Source organism: Tetrao urogallus, assembly GCF_951394365.1.
Source record: "Tetrao urogallus genome assembly, chromosome: 2".
In the NCBI taxonomy this organism is placed as follows: domain Eukaryota; kingdom Metazoa; phylum Chordata; class Aves; order Galliformes; family Phasianidae; genus Tetrao; species Tetrao urogallus.
Genome location: NC_136814.1, coordinates 4,459,959 through 4,479,524, shown reverse-complemented (window position 1 = coordinate 4,479,524; position 19,566 = coordinate 4,459,959). Strand labels below are relative to the sequence as shown.

General features: G+C 50.9%; 1 protein-coding gene across 1 annotated transcript in view; it reads right to left on the bottom strand.

Annotated features, from left to right (window-relative positions):
* The window catches only part of LOC306959087 (phosphofurin acidic cluster sorting protein 2-like), a gene marked incomplete at both ends in the record, with an annotated part of 42,708 nt that extends 23,393 nt beyond the window's left edge, over positions 1–19,315 (bottom strand). The window contains one exon of the mRNA XM_079550778.1: positions 19,125–19,315. Coding sequence (XP_079406904.1) covers positions 19,125–19,315 — 191 coding nt within the window. The remainder of the gene's footprint in view (positions 1–19,124) is intronic.
* Between the last annotated feature and the right edge of the window lie 251 nt (positions 19,316–19,566).

The following is a 19,566-nucleotide window of genomic DNA, read 5'->3' as shown; positions in this document are numbered from 1 at the left end:
CTGGAGCAGCATTACATGGGGAGAGCCAGGAGTCCCTGAGCCCCGCCACCAGCACAAGCCCACCTCAGGGTCTGGGTAGAATCAAATGCTAGTTCCTGCATAATGGCATGAATGCAAAGAAAACATAGAGCTCATCAAAACTTGTGGCTGGGTCAGACTGACATGGTCAGCTTGGCCTCAGCTGCCAGGGTGCCTTGCACAGCACCAGTCTGATGGAAACGTGCTCCTTAAGACATGCATGATGCTCTCCCTCAGGACTCTGTACGGATGTTCCAGTTTCTAAGGAAAGGGAAGAAGTCTCGTATCATCCCTCACTTCAGAAACTGCCCGAAGGAACACTCCTACTTTAAATGTGAGTGCTGATCTCTGGAAAGTTTCAAGGGCTTCAAAACCATTATTTCACCAGAGAGAGACAGGGTTAGATTCTTAACACTGTCAAGGCAGAAAGAAAAAGGAGGGCTGAGCCTGAACAGCAAAACTTGCATCCCTGCAATGCAAATCTAAGCCACATCTGAGCCTTCAGCATAGTGTCACAAATGCTCTCTAAATAAACTCAGGCAGGTACAGCTCTGCAGAGAGAGAGAGTATGTATGAGTGAGTGTGTGTGGAGATGGGCCCCTGACAGACACCACGGGGTCAGAGTTCTGCACTGCTATACCAGTCTTCTCCAAGGAGGATTTCTATGTAGGATTACAGCAAACAGGCACCTGAGTACACATACCCTTCCAGATCTTTGCTGCTGACATGACAACTGACATGACAACTTCACCATGACAACTGATTATACACTCCTGTCATTTATTTAAACCATTATTTACCCACGTGAGGACTTTCCCCTTTGTTCTGCAGCAGCATAGCTTTCTAAGAAGCTCCCGAGAAACCTGGTTGAAGGCATTTCGGAAATCCAAACAGCCTATTAACTACATCTCACAGACCTACAGCCATCCCCTAGTTCTTAGGCCCACCCAGCTCAAGCAGTGACTGTGTAGATATTGAGGCAGTGTCACAGAGCTGGGGCCTCATTTGGGCTTTGTTTTTCCCCTTCATTTTGTTAAAGTCTCCCCAGTCTCAAGTGCCAATAAAATAAAGTTCATTGGTTTGAAATGTCAAGGCTAAAAATGCAACAGAATTACTTCCATCCTAACCTTCTTTGATGCTCTTGCACAAATCCCAAACTACGTTTATCAAATAATCTTCTGTTCTTGGAACAGTGTTTCTCAGTATCATATGCTCATAGAATTGTTAGCAAAGATCACCAAGTCCAATCCCAGCCCGCTGCCCACGTCCCTCAGTGCTACATCCCACGGCTCTGGGACTCCTCCAGGTGACCCCACCGCTCCCTGGGCAGCTGTGTCAGTGCAGAATCACTTCTGGAGAAGGAATTGTTCCTAGCAGCCAACCCGAACCTCCCCTGGCACAACGTGAGGCCATCCCCTCTCGTCCTATGGCCGTTCCCTGACAGCAGAGGCCGACCCCTCCTCACACAGCCTCCTTTCAGGGGGTTGCAGAGCCACGAGGTCTGCCCTGAGCCTCCTCTTCTGCAGACCGAACAGCCCCGGTTCCTCAGCCGCTCCCCATCACACTTGTGCTCCAGACCCCTCACAGCTCTGCTGCCCCTCTGAGCGGCACCCCAGCTCTGCTGACAGACTCTGCCCTTGCCAGGTACCACCTGTCTGCGTGAGACTCTCATCCCCACTAGTCCACCAAAGCAAAGACAGCAAAGCTGTGGTACCTTTCCACCTAGGGATGAGAAGGCAAACCAGTCCTGACTTGCAGTGATTCTCAAGGTTATCCATTCTCAAGGTTGAAATCCTATGAGCTACTGCATCACGTTGGAAGGAAGGGGGAACCACACACAGTCGCTGATGTTAAATTAACTGAAGTTACTGTCTCAAGCATCCCATTTCTCAAGCCTTGAGAGAGCAAACGGAGCTTGGCAGCCTCTAAAACGTGTCAGACACGCTACTGAACCCATACAGCTCCCAGAGGCGTGGGAAGAAGTAGCGTGAACACACAGAGAGAGCTTCCCCAGAACACACAGCCACACCAGACACCCTCGCTTGCCTGCCTGCCTTCCAGGAGGCTCCCAGAGCTCCTGCAGGCACACTTGACTGCTGCCGTGCACAGGGGCGCGCACTGCACAGCACCTCTCCCACAGCACCAGACGGTCACGGGGCCACAGGAGGACAAAGCCACAGTGTTGGTGCTGCAGCATTTGGTGCCTTCTGTCACATCCTGTTACCCAGAAGATGCCCCTCTGAGAACTTCCTCCAGAAGGCTGCTCAGCTCTTGGGGCCATGGCTTCCCTCAAACTCCCGGCCTGTGGCAAGGCTGCTCAACCACCATGGCACTGGTACGAGGTGACAGCCTGACAGCCAGGCCCCAGGAAGGCTAGCCCCAGGCCACCTGAATGAAACACAGCAGTCAACATGCACAATTAAAGTACATCTCTTCATGTTGATGACTGCGATCCTTGTGGTCAGTAAAAAAAAAACAACCCAACTCATTACTGTGAGATATTGCCCAACCACTTCTTTACTGTGTGAGCATTTACAGCTCCTACCACAGACTGACTGCTCCTCACCAGCGCAGCCTGTCACAGACCCTGTGTACATGCCCCACGTGCACAGCCCGCGAACGGGATCTTGCAGAAAAGGCAGGAAACAAACAAATCACTCTCAAAAACAGAAAGCACTGCTCTTAAACTGAGATACTTGCTTAAACTGGGAGACAACACCCACAGCAGAAGCGTGTTCCATAGGCCCAGCCTAGGTACTATCTGTCAACGGGATGCCTGGAGCCCATCAGAGCAGTTATTTTTAAGGCTCAGATCTTTAACTTAAGCTTTTCATTAGGCTGCATGGATACCCCGGGCAGAGTTCAGCCGCTCGCTGGATACCATGACCAGCACAGAAACAGCTCAGTCACTCTGGTGCTGACACTTCTGACCCCACCTCTACACGTGCAGCCAACCAAGACATCAGAAGCAGGTTTCTTGCAGACGGTTTTGACCAAGCACAGCTGGCAATGGAATTTCTTTTAATCCTTACCAGGTGAGCAAAGAAGCCAAAAGTATTTCCCTTTTTGGGAGCTGAACCAAAGGCAGACGTGGTACACTTCCCAAGCCCACCACTCCCAAGGAGACAGTCCCTCCTTCTGTACACTGCCTGACAATATCGAATTCATATGGGGGCAGAGAAGGGAGTCTTGGTGAGGGGTGTTGGATTGCAGAAAGTCAATGCCTTAAGCACCTCCTGGACTCCTCTCCAGCCCCAGCATTCAGTGTGGAGAAGAGGGGTCAGCCCATCCACATGTGCCTGGCAGGCTCACTTCCCGTGGCAGGACCCGAGGTTAGCAGTCAGCAATGGAGAACAAGCTGCTAGCAGTCACCCCATGCGTGGTGTCAGTTGATACAAGCCTATTTCAGAAGGAGTTGAGAAAGTTATTACCATTATTTCTACCTTTGCCTGCTCGATCTTGTTGTCCTAGTTACCAGAGCCCTGGTGTCTAAGGCAACCAGCCCTGGCAAGCCAGCAGGAAAACGCAATGAGATGTTACACAAATATTTGAGAGCACTTTCTGAAATAGCAGAAGTAGGAACAAGTTACAGCAATTTCGTACCCAGCACCACTCCAACCCTTACTTCAGTCAGACTCCCAGTCACCCCCATGGAAGGCTAGGAATGGACATGATGCGCTGCAAACCCAAATCTGAAACCCAAGAGCTCACACAGTTATCTACATGGCACACACAGTCACGTGCCCAGACTGAAGCTCACAACTTGTGCTAGCCTTCAGCAAACTGCTCTTCTCTACCCGTGCACAACCCCTGCAGCACCCAGGCTCCAGTGCCCGGCATACAGGAACACTTCACACAGGCATTACAAGGCACCTCCACTCCTGTGCCTTGTGACATCACTAAGAGCTCTGCAAGAATTCAAGCCCTGACTGCATATTTGCTTCTCTGTTGTTTTCTTATCATCCACATACAATACTTAAGATGCCTGCAGGGTTCAGCCAGTGAACAGCAGTAAGCCAGAAGTCCCTGTCAGCAAACTGTGAGGCTTGGATGGTGTCAAAAGGACAACTGGTGCAGTCACCATGCACCATGAAGCCATCGGGCACACACTTCCACCTGGCAGCTCTCGAGGCCTGGAAAAACAGGTATGCTGTGAGGAAGCACCTCCCAGCACACCTTCAACACAACAGAGCTGAGCTGATCTGACACAAATAAGGCTGTTGAGGGTACAGATGCTGAGGCTGGCTTTCCTCCCAGCCAGAAAGACTCATGGCTGTGACCATGATTAGCTCCATCACAGTTACTTGTTCAGGTACTCAGGAGGAATAACTCCGCATGTCCAACAGTAACCAGGGACTCCTTACACAGAACTTGCTGGACTGAAAAATAAAGATTTTAATAGCTTTTGAAGAACACTGTATGCTCAGCTTGCCCTGAATATTAAGTGCATAGTGCTAGGCACCTCACAAGAAAAACAAGGATCAAAATCCTGAATGGAAAACAAGAAAATTTCAGTCCAGATGTGTACGTAATACCTCACAATGCCTAACAATATGGACGTGTTTAAAATTCAGTCTAAAAGAAACAAAAAGATACTGCTACCTCTCTTCAATCCTTAATGCCCCTGTTTTACAGCATGTTTGGCATTTAATTTACCAGTTGGTTATCAGTCAGGAGACATCCACATCAAATGGGAAGTTCCGTTTTCTCCCATGTTGACTCACATTGTAACACTCAAAGAGAGACACACTCTAAAAGCATCCTCATGAGTAGGCACTGGGGCTTCAGGAGCTAACTGGGGAGCACGCAGAGCCAGGATGGGGGGAACAGGACAGACATGCACTGGCTGCACATCCCAGGGAGTGCCTCTGTTGGAAAGCACCAGGTCCTAAATTACCTCTAAATATTCTGCCTACGAGGGCTCAGCTCAAGGCCCTGTTTGAAGTATTCCACTCAAACAAACTTCAGAGGAACCAGCTGCCTTGCAGTGAGTGCTGTGTTAAGAGCTGTGCTTCTGCTCAAGTTACCAATGTTTTTGGTTTTGTTTTCCACCTAAATGAAAACGGCAAATTACTTCCAAAAAGCTTGATTTAAACTGTGGCTTAGCTCACTCTGACCTAAATGCACTGAACCTTTTGCTGTGGCAGGGGGGAGCAGGCAGGAGCAGCAGGGAGGCAGCTGGGGGAAGGCCCTGCAGCCCCTGGGGAAGACAGGCTTCCTGCCCTTCAGGGGCTGCTCCATCTCACACAGCAGGATGAATAGCCAGGCTAATTGGGAAGCTGGGAACCAGGCTGGGGCTTGGGGGAAGCGATGTGGGTTGCCACAGCAACTCTGCAAACCCACGCCACCAGAGACCACCACGCTCAGAAAATTCAGAAAGAGCCCTTCCGGCAGCTGGATGGCAGCCAGTTACCCTGCTTATGGGATTGCAGGCATAGAAAAGCCCAACCAAGCTCAACTGTATGCATGGGGGCTCTCCAAGGGACACCAGAGCAGCTGGGATGTCAGCACCCAGCAAAGCCAGGCTGCGAAGGCACCATCGGGCAGACCCCACACAGCCATCAGGATGGATTCTTCCCACAGGTTTTCCCATCTGAGGGCTGCACACGCCTCTTCCAGAGCAGCACACACACTGTGTGCAATGCAGCCAGCTTGTTCACTGCCCAGCCTTCCGAAGCACAACAGACAATAAAAACGTAACACGAGACTCAGTGGAGTGAGTAATGCTCAGAACCACTTTATGAGGGCTGACAGCAATTCAGGGCACAGCAGTCTTCCAGCATTTTCCAAAATCCCTGATAGAAAACCGGGTATTTTCCCTTCCTTTTTGTTTACATCAGCTCTCAGAGCCTGAACTTGAGCACCTGATGTTAAACACCTGGCTTAAGCCTCAGCCATACAACACTCCAATCCCCTTGGCTTACGGCATTAGCAGGAGTTAGCAGGCTTACTGCAATGGCTCCTGTCAGTCCCTCGGATCGCTCCTAATTGCCACGTAGAAAGTACAAATGATTCCAGCAATTCCAGAGACAAGCTGAAACGTGAGACTCGGCCACCATTTGCACTTCTGTCAGCACTGCTTTGGCCTCCCTCTGCAACAGCACAGCTCGACACTGCGATTTCAGGGGTATTTGCACATTTCAGGAGTTATTTGTTAGCTCTTTCTGGCAGTTATTCTTGGTTTTGCATGGCTTTTGATTAAGCTGGTGTCTGAGCACAACTGCTGACCTGCCCAGCACTCACCTCTGGCTGGGAGCCACACTCTTGACTGATGTTTAATCCCTTGTAACGCGTGGTCGCTCTCCTGCCGAATGCAGCCCCAGGTAAGTCATGGGCCTAAAACACTCCGTGCCCAGGAAATTCTCTAACAGCCTCAAACACAATCAGGAAGGATGAGTTCTTACACAGGCCCTCGTAAGAGATGTTCACAGGAATCAAACACCGCCCCAGCTCTTCAGTGACACAGGCATGGCTTTTTCAGAGGGCACAGCCAGGGAAAGCAGCGAACCTGGCCATCATCCTCCTCCACCAGAAGCCTGTGCCTTGTTCCCAGCTCCCCGCAGCTCCCCGTCACCACCATGTGTTTGAACACATGATGAACTGACTCAAGCTGCCAATCCAGCAAAGAACAAACCTCATAAAACAGCTATTTGTCTCTTTTCAGACCAGCATCGAGATGGCTCGGCACGGCTTCCAGCCAAAGTGAGGCTACTGCAATTAGCCACTCTGGGGATACTCTAATCTTTTTCTCCTTCATCACACCGTAGTGTGAACGCAGCCCCATCACAATAGCATTGCTGGCTTGATTTGAGTACTTTCATTCCATGTTTTGCCCTGTGCCGAGTCCCGCAATCTGCTACCACGATGTCAGCTGACAGCACTGGCTGTGCTGCCACAAGCACTCACACAACAGCTTTGGGTTGGGTGGCCCAGCTGCTTGTCTTGCATGAGATGAAAGATACCATGGCCTCCTATAAAACAGCGGGGACAATAAAGCATTGTGTATCAGAAGAAGCAAGGTCATTCCCAGAAAGCAAGGATACTTAGTTACAGCTGCAGAGCAGTTTCTCACAAACCTGACTCTTGTAGCTATGTGCAGAAGCTAGAGGCAGTTTACCTGCATACCCAAGCTAAAACGAGCCCCCATGAGCAGACGCTGGAGTCCTGCTGCATACCAGCACCTGCAGAAGCTGCCTGCAGCCATCTCCCACTACAGGAGCTTGCTGCTTGGTCCCCTGGTTGGCTCTTCCCTTCCCTATCTTCTCTTCCATGGCTCCATCACTCAATTACCTGAACCTACAGACCTGATACTGTAGTACCTGCCCAAAGGACTGCCAGATCCCATTGCCACTGTAAGCGCGAGCTCTGTTTCAAAGCAGATTTTCATCCAAATGTCCTTCTGCCTGCTGTCAGTGCTGCTGCTGGCTTTGGAGTCCCACCTACAACAACAGGGAGGCTTTTCAGCCACGCTGCTCTTCTCTCCTTTGGGCTGGAGAGCAAACAACTCCTACCAGCCTGCTGAGGATCCTGCTGGGGATGTCAGCTGCTGAGAGCGCTGGGTTTTCACACCACCTCATCCTAATAAGTCACCCCAAACACCACTTTCAGGCTTTCCCATCTGCGTTCCCTGGGCACAACAGTGTATTTTACACGCTGCCTTCACACCACCTTATGCTTTCCGTAATTCTCATGTGTTACTAAACTACTCGCACTACAGGTGATTCAGCAAGGCAGCAAGACTGGAAGCCTGCCAACAGCCATTGAGAAACAGCTTGAAATACATCCCAAAGGACAGGAGAGGAAAAAAAAAACCTTGCTGCACACCTCAAAGCTCAGCTTTCTCAGACTTGCTTTAAAGTAGGTGTCCGAGGAACGAGCCAACACTCATCAAGTTTGTTATGCTCTGGAGCAGCGACCGCAGGCTGCCTGCCATCAGGAGCAGGAGCTTACATCCCATTGTCTTCACAGGATGGAGCCCAGACACTCACAGCATGGAGGCTGGATTTGGAGAGCCACGTTTTACGAGCACCTCATCCCTTTCACCTACAGGCTGCAGTCCCTGGGAAACACACAGCTTGTCCTGATGGAAAATTCCTGATCATTCTAGACACCTTCCTTCAGAGCAAAAGCTGCACATGCCTTCAAATCATCATGACTCTCTAGGACAGGAACGCTACCAGGCTTGACATTCAGAGGCTGACATTCCCCCAAAGCATACCTCAGCAGGCAAAGCAAAAAGAAGCCAAAGTCTGCGTTAAGAATCACAAAGCTTTAAAGGAAACCTCCCACTGGCAACACAACGGAAAGCACACATCGACTTCTGAGAAGATGGGAAAGAAAGGTGGGTGGGAAAGAGAGCTGCCCCACGAGCCCCCAGCAACTCTAAATGCTCCTGCTCTCAGGTGTGCCCACGTGGAAGAGCAAGATGTTTTTGTAGGCCCTGGTGTCTCTCCGCTAGAGAAGAAAAAAGCAGCCATGCTTGAGCATTTATATTTAGAGGGCACTCACTGTGGGCTTGCATTTTTATTGCAAGAGGGCTCACGAGTTTCACTCGCCAAAGCACAGCAGGGAAGGAAGCATCCAGCTTAGGTGAATTTTCTGTGTGCCTGCCTTCCACACAAGCAACTCGTTATTAATGGGGTGAAAACTCAGCAAACCTTTGTGTCTCTGGCTGTAGATGTTCAGACAGCACATTAAAACCATCGTCAGGAGATCTATGATTGGCAGTGGCTGTACACACAGCTTTAAGTGCAACAGAAGGCTTCCTGAAAAGCTCTTTTAGCCAGTCACAGCCAACCTCTTACACACTCCCAGGCCTGAAAAACTCCCCACAACTTTATTTCTCACTCACCTGAGCGCTTTACTACCACCTTCCTACCAGCTGCTCCATGATGCTATCTGCAGACCTACTCAGCTACTGAGCAGTTTGCTCAGTAGCTTCTCCTCCCAGACACCACAGGCTGTCCATGCACAAGAACATCACTAGGCATAAAACAGACTCCCTCCCTCTTTACCCGTTTTATCTAATCCCAAACAGCAAGGCTGAAATATAGGAAATCTCCAGGTAGTGCAAAACCTGCAAATATAGAGGGAAGAGAAACGGTGAGTGCAAATGGCTGGCTCCCACTCAGCATCTCCTGCCCATTACACAACCTGCATGTTTAGGAAAAGGAGAAAAGCTTGAGAACTCTGGGTATGAGACAGATCCTAAGAAAACCCCATGGGCTTGTGTCCCTATTGCACTTTATACAGTTACAAAATGGCTTTGGACTTGGTCAGAAAAAACAACTTCCCTCAGACCTGAAATTCAAAAGTCTTTTGCAATGCAAGCACTTCCAATGTGTTCCTGCCAAAGGGGATTATTTGTTTTTGTGTATATGTGTGAGCACACCCATTTCGGTTACATCTCTGAAGAGCAGCAGATGCTCTGCAGAGCACGCATCACACATCTTGCAGGAAGAATTACTACTGCAAAACAAGGAAAGAAATGGCTTGAAAGTCTCCTTTCAGGCAGCATGAGATGAGCTCTCAACACCAGAAAGGAACTATTTCTCTTGCAGTGCCTTCACTTTATACAGTTAGCCAAGAACCAAGAGGTGGGGCACTCAAAGGTAGTCCTAAAAACCCTCATGTGATCACCAGAAGATTGTTCTTTTTTTCCCCAAGCATTTTATTTATTTTAGATTCCTTTTCTCACTACCAGCTGAGAGACTCCATCTCGGTTTCACCCTATTGCTTGGCCAGAGATACCACATCAGACATCAATTAATCTGCATTACTGGCAATTCGGGCTCCTCCTAGAGCTCTGTCAGCAGTACTCGCTCTGCATTGGACTGAATTGATTTCTGCACTGGAAGGGAATTGAATTCTAAAACCTCACATGCTTTATCTGTACCATCATATAACTACTGCTGGCAGAACACCACATTAACGCCACATCTCCCTTTACGACCTCTCACAGTGCTGCCAGTTATCGTGAGGAAGATGCTCTGTAGACATGGCTCCATCTGGACAGCTGAGCCTGTAACCATCCCAGGAGTGGACATCACCAAGTGCTTCTCAACTCAACAGGGTCTGTTTGGCTTGCAATCACAACTGCTGCACTCACACAATCATAGGGGTTGGAAGGGATCTCTGAAAATCATCAAGTCCAACCTCCTGCAAAGGCAGGTTCCCTACAGGAGGTTACATAGAAGGATGTCCAGGCTGGCCACTCATGGAGCTTCTCTCAACGTTTACTAGAACAGATGGCTTGATCAAAGCTATCCTGGATTTTAAACCTTGATCTACTTAGGGTTGCCTTCTTCCAAAGAGTTCCAACCCCCTGCACATCCCACAGCCAGCTCTCCTTGAAAAGTCATTCACATTCACAGTATTAGGAAAAAAAGTAGGTTGTAATTAAGCAGAGTTATTAATCTTTTGTCACTGGGGACCCCAAGTCTATTCATATTCATGTCAACAGCAGTGCTGGCACCGCCATGAGGATGAGCCACAAGTGCCTCGTCATGTTTCAGAAGAGGAAACAAGATCTTCTGAGGGGCAGCACCTAACTGCTCAGTCTTCTGCGGGTAGATGCTGCCTGCTTCTATATGAACAAATGAACAAATTTCTATATGAACAAATTTACTCAAGATCCCTTTATCCTGTCACCAGTGAGAAGAGACCAGCTCCACTCCCTCTCTGTCATCCCACTCCCAACAACTTTTGCTTTTCTGCATCTCACCCATTAAGCGCTGCTCCCCTGCCATAGCTACGTGCTACCAGAGTCTACAGCTCTGCCTTTTCCAGATTTCACAGCTCTGTTGACTACAGAGAGGAAAAATACAGCCACAGTGGCACAAGTGCTCTTTGGAACACGTTTTTCAAGATTCTTCTTCTCAAGATGATAAAATGATCAGGATCTACTTAAAAAATCCCAACGTCTCCCAAATGCCAGTTAGATCTGTGAAGAATTGCTCAGGTCTCAACAAGAGAGGCCAGCAGCTCTCACACTCCTTGGACAAACTGCAGGCACAGGGTGCGAAGCCCCACACCTCCCAGTTCCTCCAGGCACAGAGTGCTTTGGAGGATTCCTTCAGACACCACATCCCTGCCTGCAGGGGTACAAAATCAAGACTTCTAATTGGGGTCCAATGGTGTCAGGATTAAAGGATGGCGGTAATTGGATTGCTTACTGTATTCACAATCAATAATAAGGTTAAGAGATTTCCTTTCCCTCCTCTCGGCCGGGCTCTGAACAGGCAGAAATGATGAGGCAGGCGAGGGAGGTGTTAAAGCCCTCCCCCCGGCTGCCTAAGAGCAGTGCTTAGGGCTGCTTGCTCTGCCTGCACAGAGCTGACACTTCTCACCCCGCTGCCTTGCAGGCACCTCTACCTCTGCGTGCAGAGCGAGCACGCTTTGCTGCACAAGGGATGAATGAAACCGGGTGCCTTGGAACCATTCTCCCATCACTCTGCATCCTTTCACATTAAATACCCACACAGATGCATCACTGGGGAAAAAAAAATATCCACTCAAATGGTGCTTAAACTACTGCTAGGCATGAAACAGCTTAGCCTGAAAATACAACGCTCCCTCCCACCCCCTTTCCTGCAGTTGTATCAACTCCTTGCAGGCTGCCTTCTCCCTTTCTTCAGTTTCAGATAAGTTCTGGGTGCCCCATCCCTGCAGGTGCTCCAGGCCAGCAGTCGTAGCTTTTAGCAGTTTCCTACGTGAGGCTGACTCGTTTGCCATTACTGACAACACCCAAACATTTGGGGACTGGAAGGAAAAAAATAAAAAGGAGAATTAATTGAGGGCAAAGCAGACCGAACCCTGCCGCCCTGCCACGTGCACAGGAGAGCTGCAGTGACATAACTGCGTCCCCCAGGCTCTGCTACCGCGAGGCTGCACCGCTTTTACAGAAGGAAGTAATTTAGAGTTAAGATCTTGTTCGGGCAGAGAAGGGAAATTTAATCCCTGTTCTCCGCTACTTCTTAGCTGTTGGATGAATCATTTCACCTCTGCTTCCCCTTTGCTGTTCCTAACCAGAGCCTAGAGCCAACCCCTATGGAGCAGGCAGCGCTTCATTACAGTGCATCAGGCAGCATGCACCACACCGGGCCATGCAGCCTCCCGGCGCCTCCTGTCACACACGCTGATTTCCAGATAATAAGCACATTGTCAAGAGGCATCTCCTGAGGAAGGCCTACGATGTGCCCAGACAGCCTGTCCCGGAGCACACCGCATGCAGCACACTGCCATTAGCCTCTCTCACGCTCCACTGCACGCTGTGCAGATATTAATTGCCCCTACCACGAGCAACGTCTTTCCTCAGCACAAATGGAGCTTAAAATCTCAGCAGGCAGTCCACACAGGGCTCCCAAACCTTCCTGCAGATCTGTATCCAAGCCTGACTTCAGCGTCCAACTGCAAGGTCATCTTCCTGCTCCATTTCAAATAAGTAACTTGGTTAACAAAAAGCACATGACAAAACTCATTGCTGCTGCATGAAGCATTAGGAAGAGCTCACTGAACAATCAGGCAGTGGTATGGCTGCGTGTTGCAGCAACTTTTCCATTGTTTTCTTATGGGCAACAAAAAGGGACACGACTTCCAACTTCCAGCTGTTTGGAAGCTGTTACCCAAACGCAGATGCAGGACAAATAGAAAAAACAAAGTGGAAGTCTGGTGCAGCACATTCAGCACAGCTACAATAAGCGATAAAGGGATTTGTAAAAGCATTTCTATGGCTAAAAATCACTCTTTTTTTTTTTCCCCCAAAAGTAACAGGTTTTAAAGCTTTCTGTCTGCAAACAAAGCAGAACTGCAGTCCCCAAACCCAAGACCTTGAGGAAAAGATGCAGCACTGCCAGCTGAGCTGAGAGCACGGTGTGAATGCAGCTAGAGCACCAGCAGCACAGCACTGTGCCTGCTGCTGAACAGTTTGCTTGCAGTGTCTCCAGGCCAAAATTAAATGTGTCAATGAATTAAGCACCACCAAGAAGTGATTACAAAAAAAAAAAAACAATACTTGCAGCCTTGTCTACAGGAGGAAAAACCATGCATGTGCCTAAGATGCAGCAACAAGTACTTTGTAACATAGGTGCAAGTCTAACATGGAAGAGCCTGAAACTCACTCGCAGAGAAAGAAAACCTGAAGGCTACCAAAAAACATCCTCTGAATACCAGAAAAGAATGAAGAATAAAAGGCAAACAATAATAAGGTGTGGCCACAAGTAGCAGCCCCTACATTGACAACACCAGCCAACTACTTGGGAAATAGAACATAACTAGGGACTACTCAATCACAGAAGCAAGAACAGTGCCATGATTATCAGCAGGAGCATGCAGGGCCCTTGAGGGAAAGGAGCAATGAGATAACATAGTTGTATAAATAAAGTGGGGTAAAAACACAGCAGACTACTAGAAGATAGCTAAAGGAATGCAGGAAAAATGCAGAACAAGTGAAAGGGAGCTATTATAGAAACGTATCAATAATGTACACCTAAAAATGCTGACGTAAATAATATGGATTCAGAGACACTACTTGAAGCTCTACTGAAAATCAGGCACCAGGATGAATAGGGAGGCATTTTGGATGAATGTGATTGGTGCTGGAGAAGAGTCCCAAGCTGTGATTGCATGGCCACTGCACTAGTGAAAGTGCCAACCTCATCTGTGCCCCAGACATCCACTTCTGCAGCTGGGATGCACGGCTCCAGGTGAAGGTAGGCACTGGGGGGGCCTTGGTTGGCCACATATCTCCTTGGACATCCCTGGTGGCCCTTAAGATGTCCCTGCAAACACTCAGATGTCCCAGACCTCCTCATGCTTGCCCATGGCTCCTCTAATATCCTCATGTTCGCATGGATGTCCCACTGTCCCCACATCTTCTGGGACATCCCTGAAGCTGCTCAGATGTCCAAGTCCTGGGACATTCAGCGGCCCTTGGGACAGCCTCCTGTCTCCTTGGATGTCCCCAGTGTGGCACTGAAGGACATGGTTTAGTGTGCATGGCAGTGATGGTTGGACCTGATGATCCTGGAGGAATTTTCCAACCTTTATGATTCTATAATCCTGATTCTTCCCTAGTAAAGAAAAGTGTTAAAGGACAACAAAATGAGTAGCAGAAGATTTTTCTTCAGTTATGCAAATTGGAACCTAAGCAGGGAGTTCAGCCATTATCCCAAACTGCCCGTAATGAAGAGAATGCAGTTATCACAGACACAGAAAATCAGTTTAAATACACAGATGAGCATGTAACCTGGGTGTTTTTTGTACAAGCAACTATCCCATGTACACTGGCTTTGGATCCCTCATGTCACTTGAGACACTCTGGAACAAGAAACAGGGTAAGAAGGACATGCAGTGAAAGTGTAAAAAAAAAAATCAGCACGAAGAAGGCAATAAAGAGGACTCAGGAAAACCAGAACACAACAGTTTTCATTTACTGAGCAGAATCCCACGTTAGGTTAGACGGTGAGATGGGAGGAATAGCAAACTCCTGAGAGATGACAATGGGCAGCAAATCATAACAGTGATTGCATCGCAACGGGCCTGCAAAAAAACACCATGTAATTTTGGGCTGTGTGCACAGAGGATGAATCACACTGCAGAGCAGGGAGTGGTCTCCAGAACCACGGCTGTGATGTGCAGAGGTACCTGAAAGGCTGCGTCTCCCCTTAATCTCATCCACTGCCAGTGAGCAGAAAAAATGCACAGAGAAAACAGCTTTGATGCAGTTCAAAAAGCTCCCCTATCACCCGGGGTGCTGAAAGAGAAGAACTTGAGGTGCTCAGACTACGGCACTGATGTGCTCAGCTGGGACAATATCAAACAAGGGATGGTTTTCACCTCCGGCTCTTTTTAGGAAGTGACTCGTCAAGTGGACAGCAGACACGTGTTCCATCTCATCTAGGACCATCCCACACTGCACAGGAACACACCAAAGCACCCCACAGCTCCCAGGGAGAAAGGTGATCTCCACCTCGGAGGAGGGTGCGTATTGTGCAGCTGCTGGGGATCACAAATACCTGCATACGCCAGAGGAAGCGGAACGAGCGCTCGGTGCCTACCAGCGCAATAGGAACACAGCACAACGTATCTGATGAGCAGCCAGATAACAGAGCTAACGCAGCCTGGTCAATGAAACCCCGGTGAGCAAAGCCGGGAGGCAGCACAGCAGGTACTTCAAATAACACGAAGCCTTCAGGAAAGGCGAGATGATTATTCTGAAAGGAGCACACACATTTCCCCCCCCCCCCTCCCCAACCCCAATCAATCATCCTGGCAGGGGATGCTCGTGCCGGGTTCCACTAATGAGCAGAAAGATGGAGTAGCAGGCAGCAGCCCAATTAGCATACACACAGACGGGAAGCACAGCACAGAGCAGAAACCCCAAGAGAGCTCAGTGACGGACAAGGCGCAGGCAGTGACAGACAGTGGACAGCATTTCAGACATATTTGCAGGCTCACAGCCAAACCCACAGTATTAAGAATAATAAGCAATCAGACGGCCGTTTAGAACATTTTGTTTTCTATATAGGACTAAGAGGAAATCGTAATTCAAACATGGCAAACAGCACCAGTTACAAGAGACTCCTTCCTTGCACAGATCCGTGGCCTCTCCAAGCTCTCCCTGCCCAGAGCTGAGCCGTGCTGCCCTGGCATCCTGGTGCCTTTGTAAGGAGTGATCCGGAACCACTTAACGCTCCCAGGGGTGTAGCTTACCCAGACAGCAGCTTTCCCCGGGGTTGGAAGTTCACCATGAAAATCCTCAACTTACCCAGCAAAACTGCCCAAGAACATCACAGGCAAATGCTTGTTATTCCAGCTGGAGTAAGATCATTCCCTAAAGGAACACCGGGGCTGGCAGCAAGGCTTTTGTGCTTTGGGCAAAGAGAAGCCAGTGGCCAGCAGCACACAGGAAACACACCTATCTTCCATGGCAAGGTGTCCAACAGGACCTCAGAGCCATGCAAGTGAGGGGGATGTGCGACTCTCAGCACTTGGAAAGATCACTGCAGCCTGTGCCTATCTCCAGTTGCACTCGCAGAGATCACTGTCCTTCCAAGACAACGCCATACCTTTCCAAAACATGCACTTGCAAGTTTTAATGAAAGAGAATTCAGAGCATCTTCTGAAATACCTCTCACAGAATCAATCCAAGCCACTGCTTCTCCTAATCAGTGTGCTTCTCCAGGTCCGGGCTCTTCTAACTATCTGAGCACACTGTGAAGGTGGCAGCAAGGCTGGCTGGGTTGAACTCATATGTTGTACCAAACCAGGAGGTATTCCAGACTACAAGCAACATACCTGTGCCCTCCTAGCACCATTCACAGCACAGTCAGCACAGGTAGAATCTGCCTTTGCAATCTGAGCTCGACAACACTAATGCATTAGTCAAAACAAGACTTGTAGCTCTTACCTCCGATTAGAAACGCGATGACTTATCACTGAAACAACATCCACATAACACTGAACGCAGCAGCTGTGTCATGGAAAAGGAGCAAGAACAAACACCAACAGGCAGCCTTATCTTGTTTCCTAATTCCCTAGGAACGTGCACTTCTGGGCTCTCAGATACTAAAGGGGGTAAAAGGAAGAGCAGTGCTATTAACCACTATTTAGAAAGAACAAGACTCAAAGCATCTTTGCACAAAGTCCTTTCACACATTTTTTTTCCAAATGTGCTAGCTGATCAGCACATGAAACAATGAAAGCACAGTAAGACACTGTTTTGATGCAGACAGACATTTCACTTTGGCAAAGTCCTGGTTCATTTCTTGCATTTTATGTACAGCAAAGACTGGCTACAGCCCTTCAGTGGTACAAGAAAGGCCAAAATACCCCTGCTTGGAGAGCAAGGCAACTCACAAACAAAACCCCAAACTAAATGGTAACTTTGTTCACTGGCACAGAAGAGATCCAGCAGAAAAGACTTCCATTACATCCTATGGTTCACCTTATGGAACCAAGATCCTCCTAAAACACACTGCAAGTCCTGCAGTCAGAGCACTGAGCAATTTCGGTAGGTCCAGGCTTACACCTCATGGTGCCAACCCCTACCAGTTCAGATTGCCTCTCTGAAATCCTCAAGGCTCAGATGCAACCCTTTGACAGTCCTGCATTAACAGTCAAACAGCACAGCCCCACAAAGGCTGATCCAGTGGCAACTGTGGAAATGAAATACTTAGGATGGAGTGCAGCAACAGCAACAACTTATATCCAGTCCAGAAAAACAGCAAAGCATATCGTGCAGCATAAAAATGAGCACAAAGCTCTCCTTTGCTTAGATACACACAGGGCTGCGAAAATCAAGGCTACTCATGCATAACAGACAGAAAAGCCCAAGGGAGAAGGATTATTACCCTTGAATGGATATTGTTTTGCCACCACTACCACTCCCAAAGAACAGTACAGACCAGAGACTGCCTGTGCTGGGCAATGGGACAACACAGTGAAGTTTCTGCCTGGAAGAACATCACATCAAAACTAATGAATTACACAAGCAGACCAGAGAGTGAAAATGGGTGAGCCATCAGCGAGCATGGCACGCAAGGTCACCATTAACCCAGCTCAGATGTGGGGCTGGGTCTTCCTTTTGTTTCACAGCCACCCACCCACACAGAAGGAGCTTCCCTACAATCTGCTCATTCAGGAAAGCTCAGGCCACAGACCATGAGGGAACACAGCAGCAGCAGCCCCACAACTGCTCACAGGGCCTGAAGGGACTTCTCCAAACCCTGCTGGTTCCACAGGTGCTGCTGCATGCCATGCTGGATCTTAGGCCTCTGAAGGGAGCCAGCTTCCATCAATTACTACCCACAGAATAACAGAAACAGGGAACCTCCAAAGCTGGAAGGAGCCCCCAAAGATCACCGAGCCCAACCCCCGGCCCCACACAGCACCCCAGCCCCAGTGTCAGTGGTGTCCCAGCGCTCCCTGAGCTCCGGCATCGGGGCCGTGCCCACTGCCCTGGGCAGCCTGTGCCATGCCCACCGCCCTCTGGGGCACAGCCTTTCCCTCACCCCCACCTGCCCTCCCCTGATGCAGCTCCATGCCGTTCCCTCAGCCCTGTCGCTGTACAGACAGCAGAGCTCAGCGCTGCCCTCCACTCCCTGGAGAGCTGCAGCTGCCATCAGGCCTCTCCTCAGCTCAGCTCTGCTCTGAGCAAACCCAGGGCCCTCAGTGCTCCTCACACACCTCGTTCTCCAGACCCTTCCTCACCCTCTTAGTCCTCCTCTGAACCCACGCCAACAAGTGCTGCATTTGGAGATGTTCCAGAGATGTTACTCCGGCATAACTTTACAGAAGTTTCCTCCAAACTGGAGCTGATAGCTGCTCCTCACAGCAACAGAGAAGCCGTCGGGAACAATCCTTGTGAGGGGTGCACTGCTCGATCCCCCCAAGAGCAACTCCTTCCAACTTCCACACCGGGGACACACCCCTTCTACTCACCCACCAGCATCCCACCGCCCACAGCAAAATGCAGCCCCGCTATTCCCGCACGTTCCACTTGTCCTCACAGCTCCTCCTCTCTCCAACACCGCCGAACACCGCGCGTCCACGTGCTTCGACTCACCGCTCCGTACCGCATCTCCATTCTGCGGGAAGCCGACCTGCCGCTCACCGCCCGCCCTCGGTTGCACCCAGCCCACAGGCAGACGATGCCCGGCCGCATCCCACTCCACGCAGCAGCACGGCGGCCCTGCTCTCCGCCGACACGTGTGGCGATCCGGGCGGCGGCACGGCACCGGCGGGAGCAACCCCAGGGCACGGCCGCTCCTCGCGACGAAGCCTCCCGGAGCCCTTCTTCCCCCCCACCAGGACCGCCGCTCTCACACCCCGCGGCAACCATGACTTCTTCCCTCTTTGTGCGGCGCCGGAATACGCCCCTCGCAGACACCGCGCCCGGATGGATCCCAAGTCCTTCTCCCCCCGCCCCTCAGCGCGAGGCTCCGTGACGGAGCGGCCCACGGTGCCGCCTCGGAGCCCCTCGGCCTCCCATCGCGGCCTGCGACGGCTGCCCGGTTCCGGGCCCCCGGGGTGCCGCCTCCGGAGCCCCCGCCCCGCTCCGCGCTCCGCGCCCCGCTCCCTCCGGCGGCGGGCTCCGCCCGGCTCACCTGGGCACGCAGCTAGGCGCCGAGCGGTCGATCTCCCACGTCGCGAAGAGGTTCATAGGCACCGGCACCGGACCGGGGCCGGCCGCCGCCATCGCCGCGGCCGCGGCCGCCGCCGTCGCCCCACCACCCGCCGCCGGGGGCCCCGCGGCGGGGCCCGAGCCCAACGCGCCGACCGCCGCCGCCGCCGCCATCCCGCTGCCGCCGGTGGCGCTGGGGCCGACCCCTCAGCGCCGGCCTCCGCCTCGGCGCGCGCCCGCGGAGCGGGGCGGGACGCGGCGACCCCGCAGCGCCAACCGGAGGGCGGCAGGGCGGCGGCGGGCGGACCCGCGGCCAATCGGAGCGCGGCCGGAGGGGCGCGGCCTTGCGGCGGGAGGACGGCCAATGGGAGAAGGGGAAAGGGAGAGGCCCGGGGAGGGAGCTTCGGGCGGCGCCTGCCAATCGG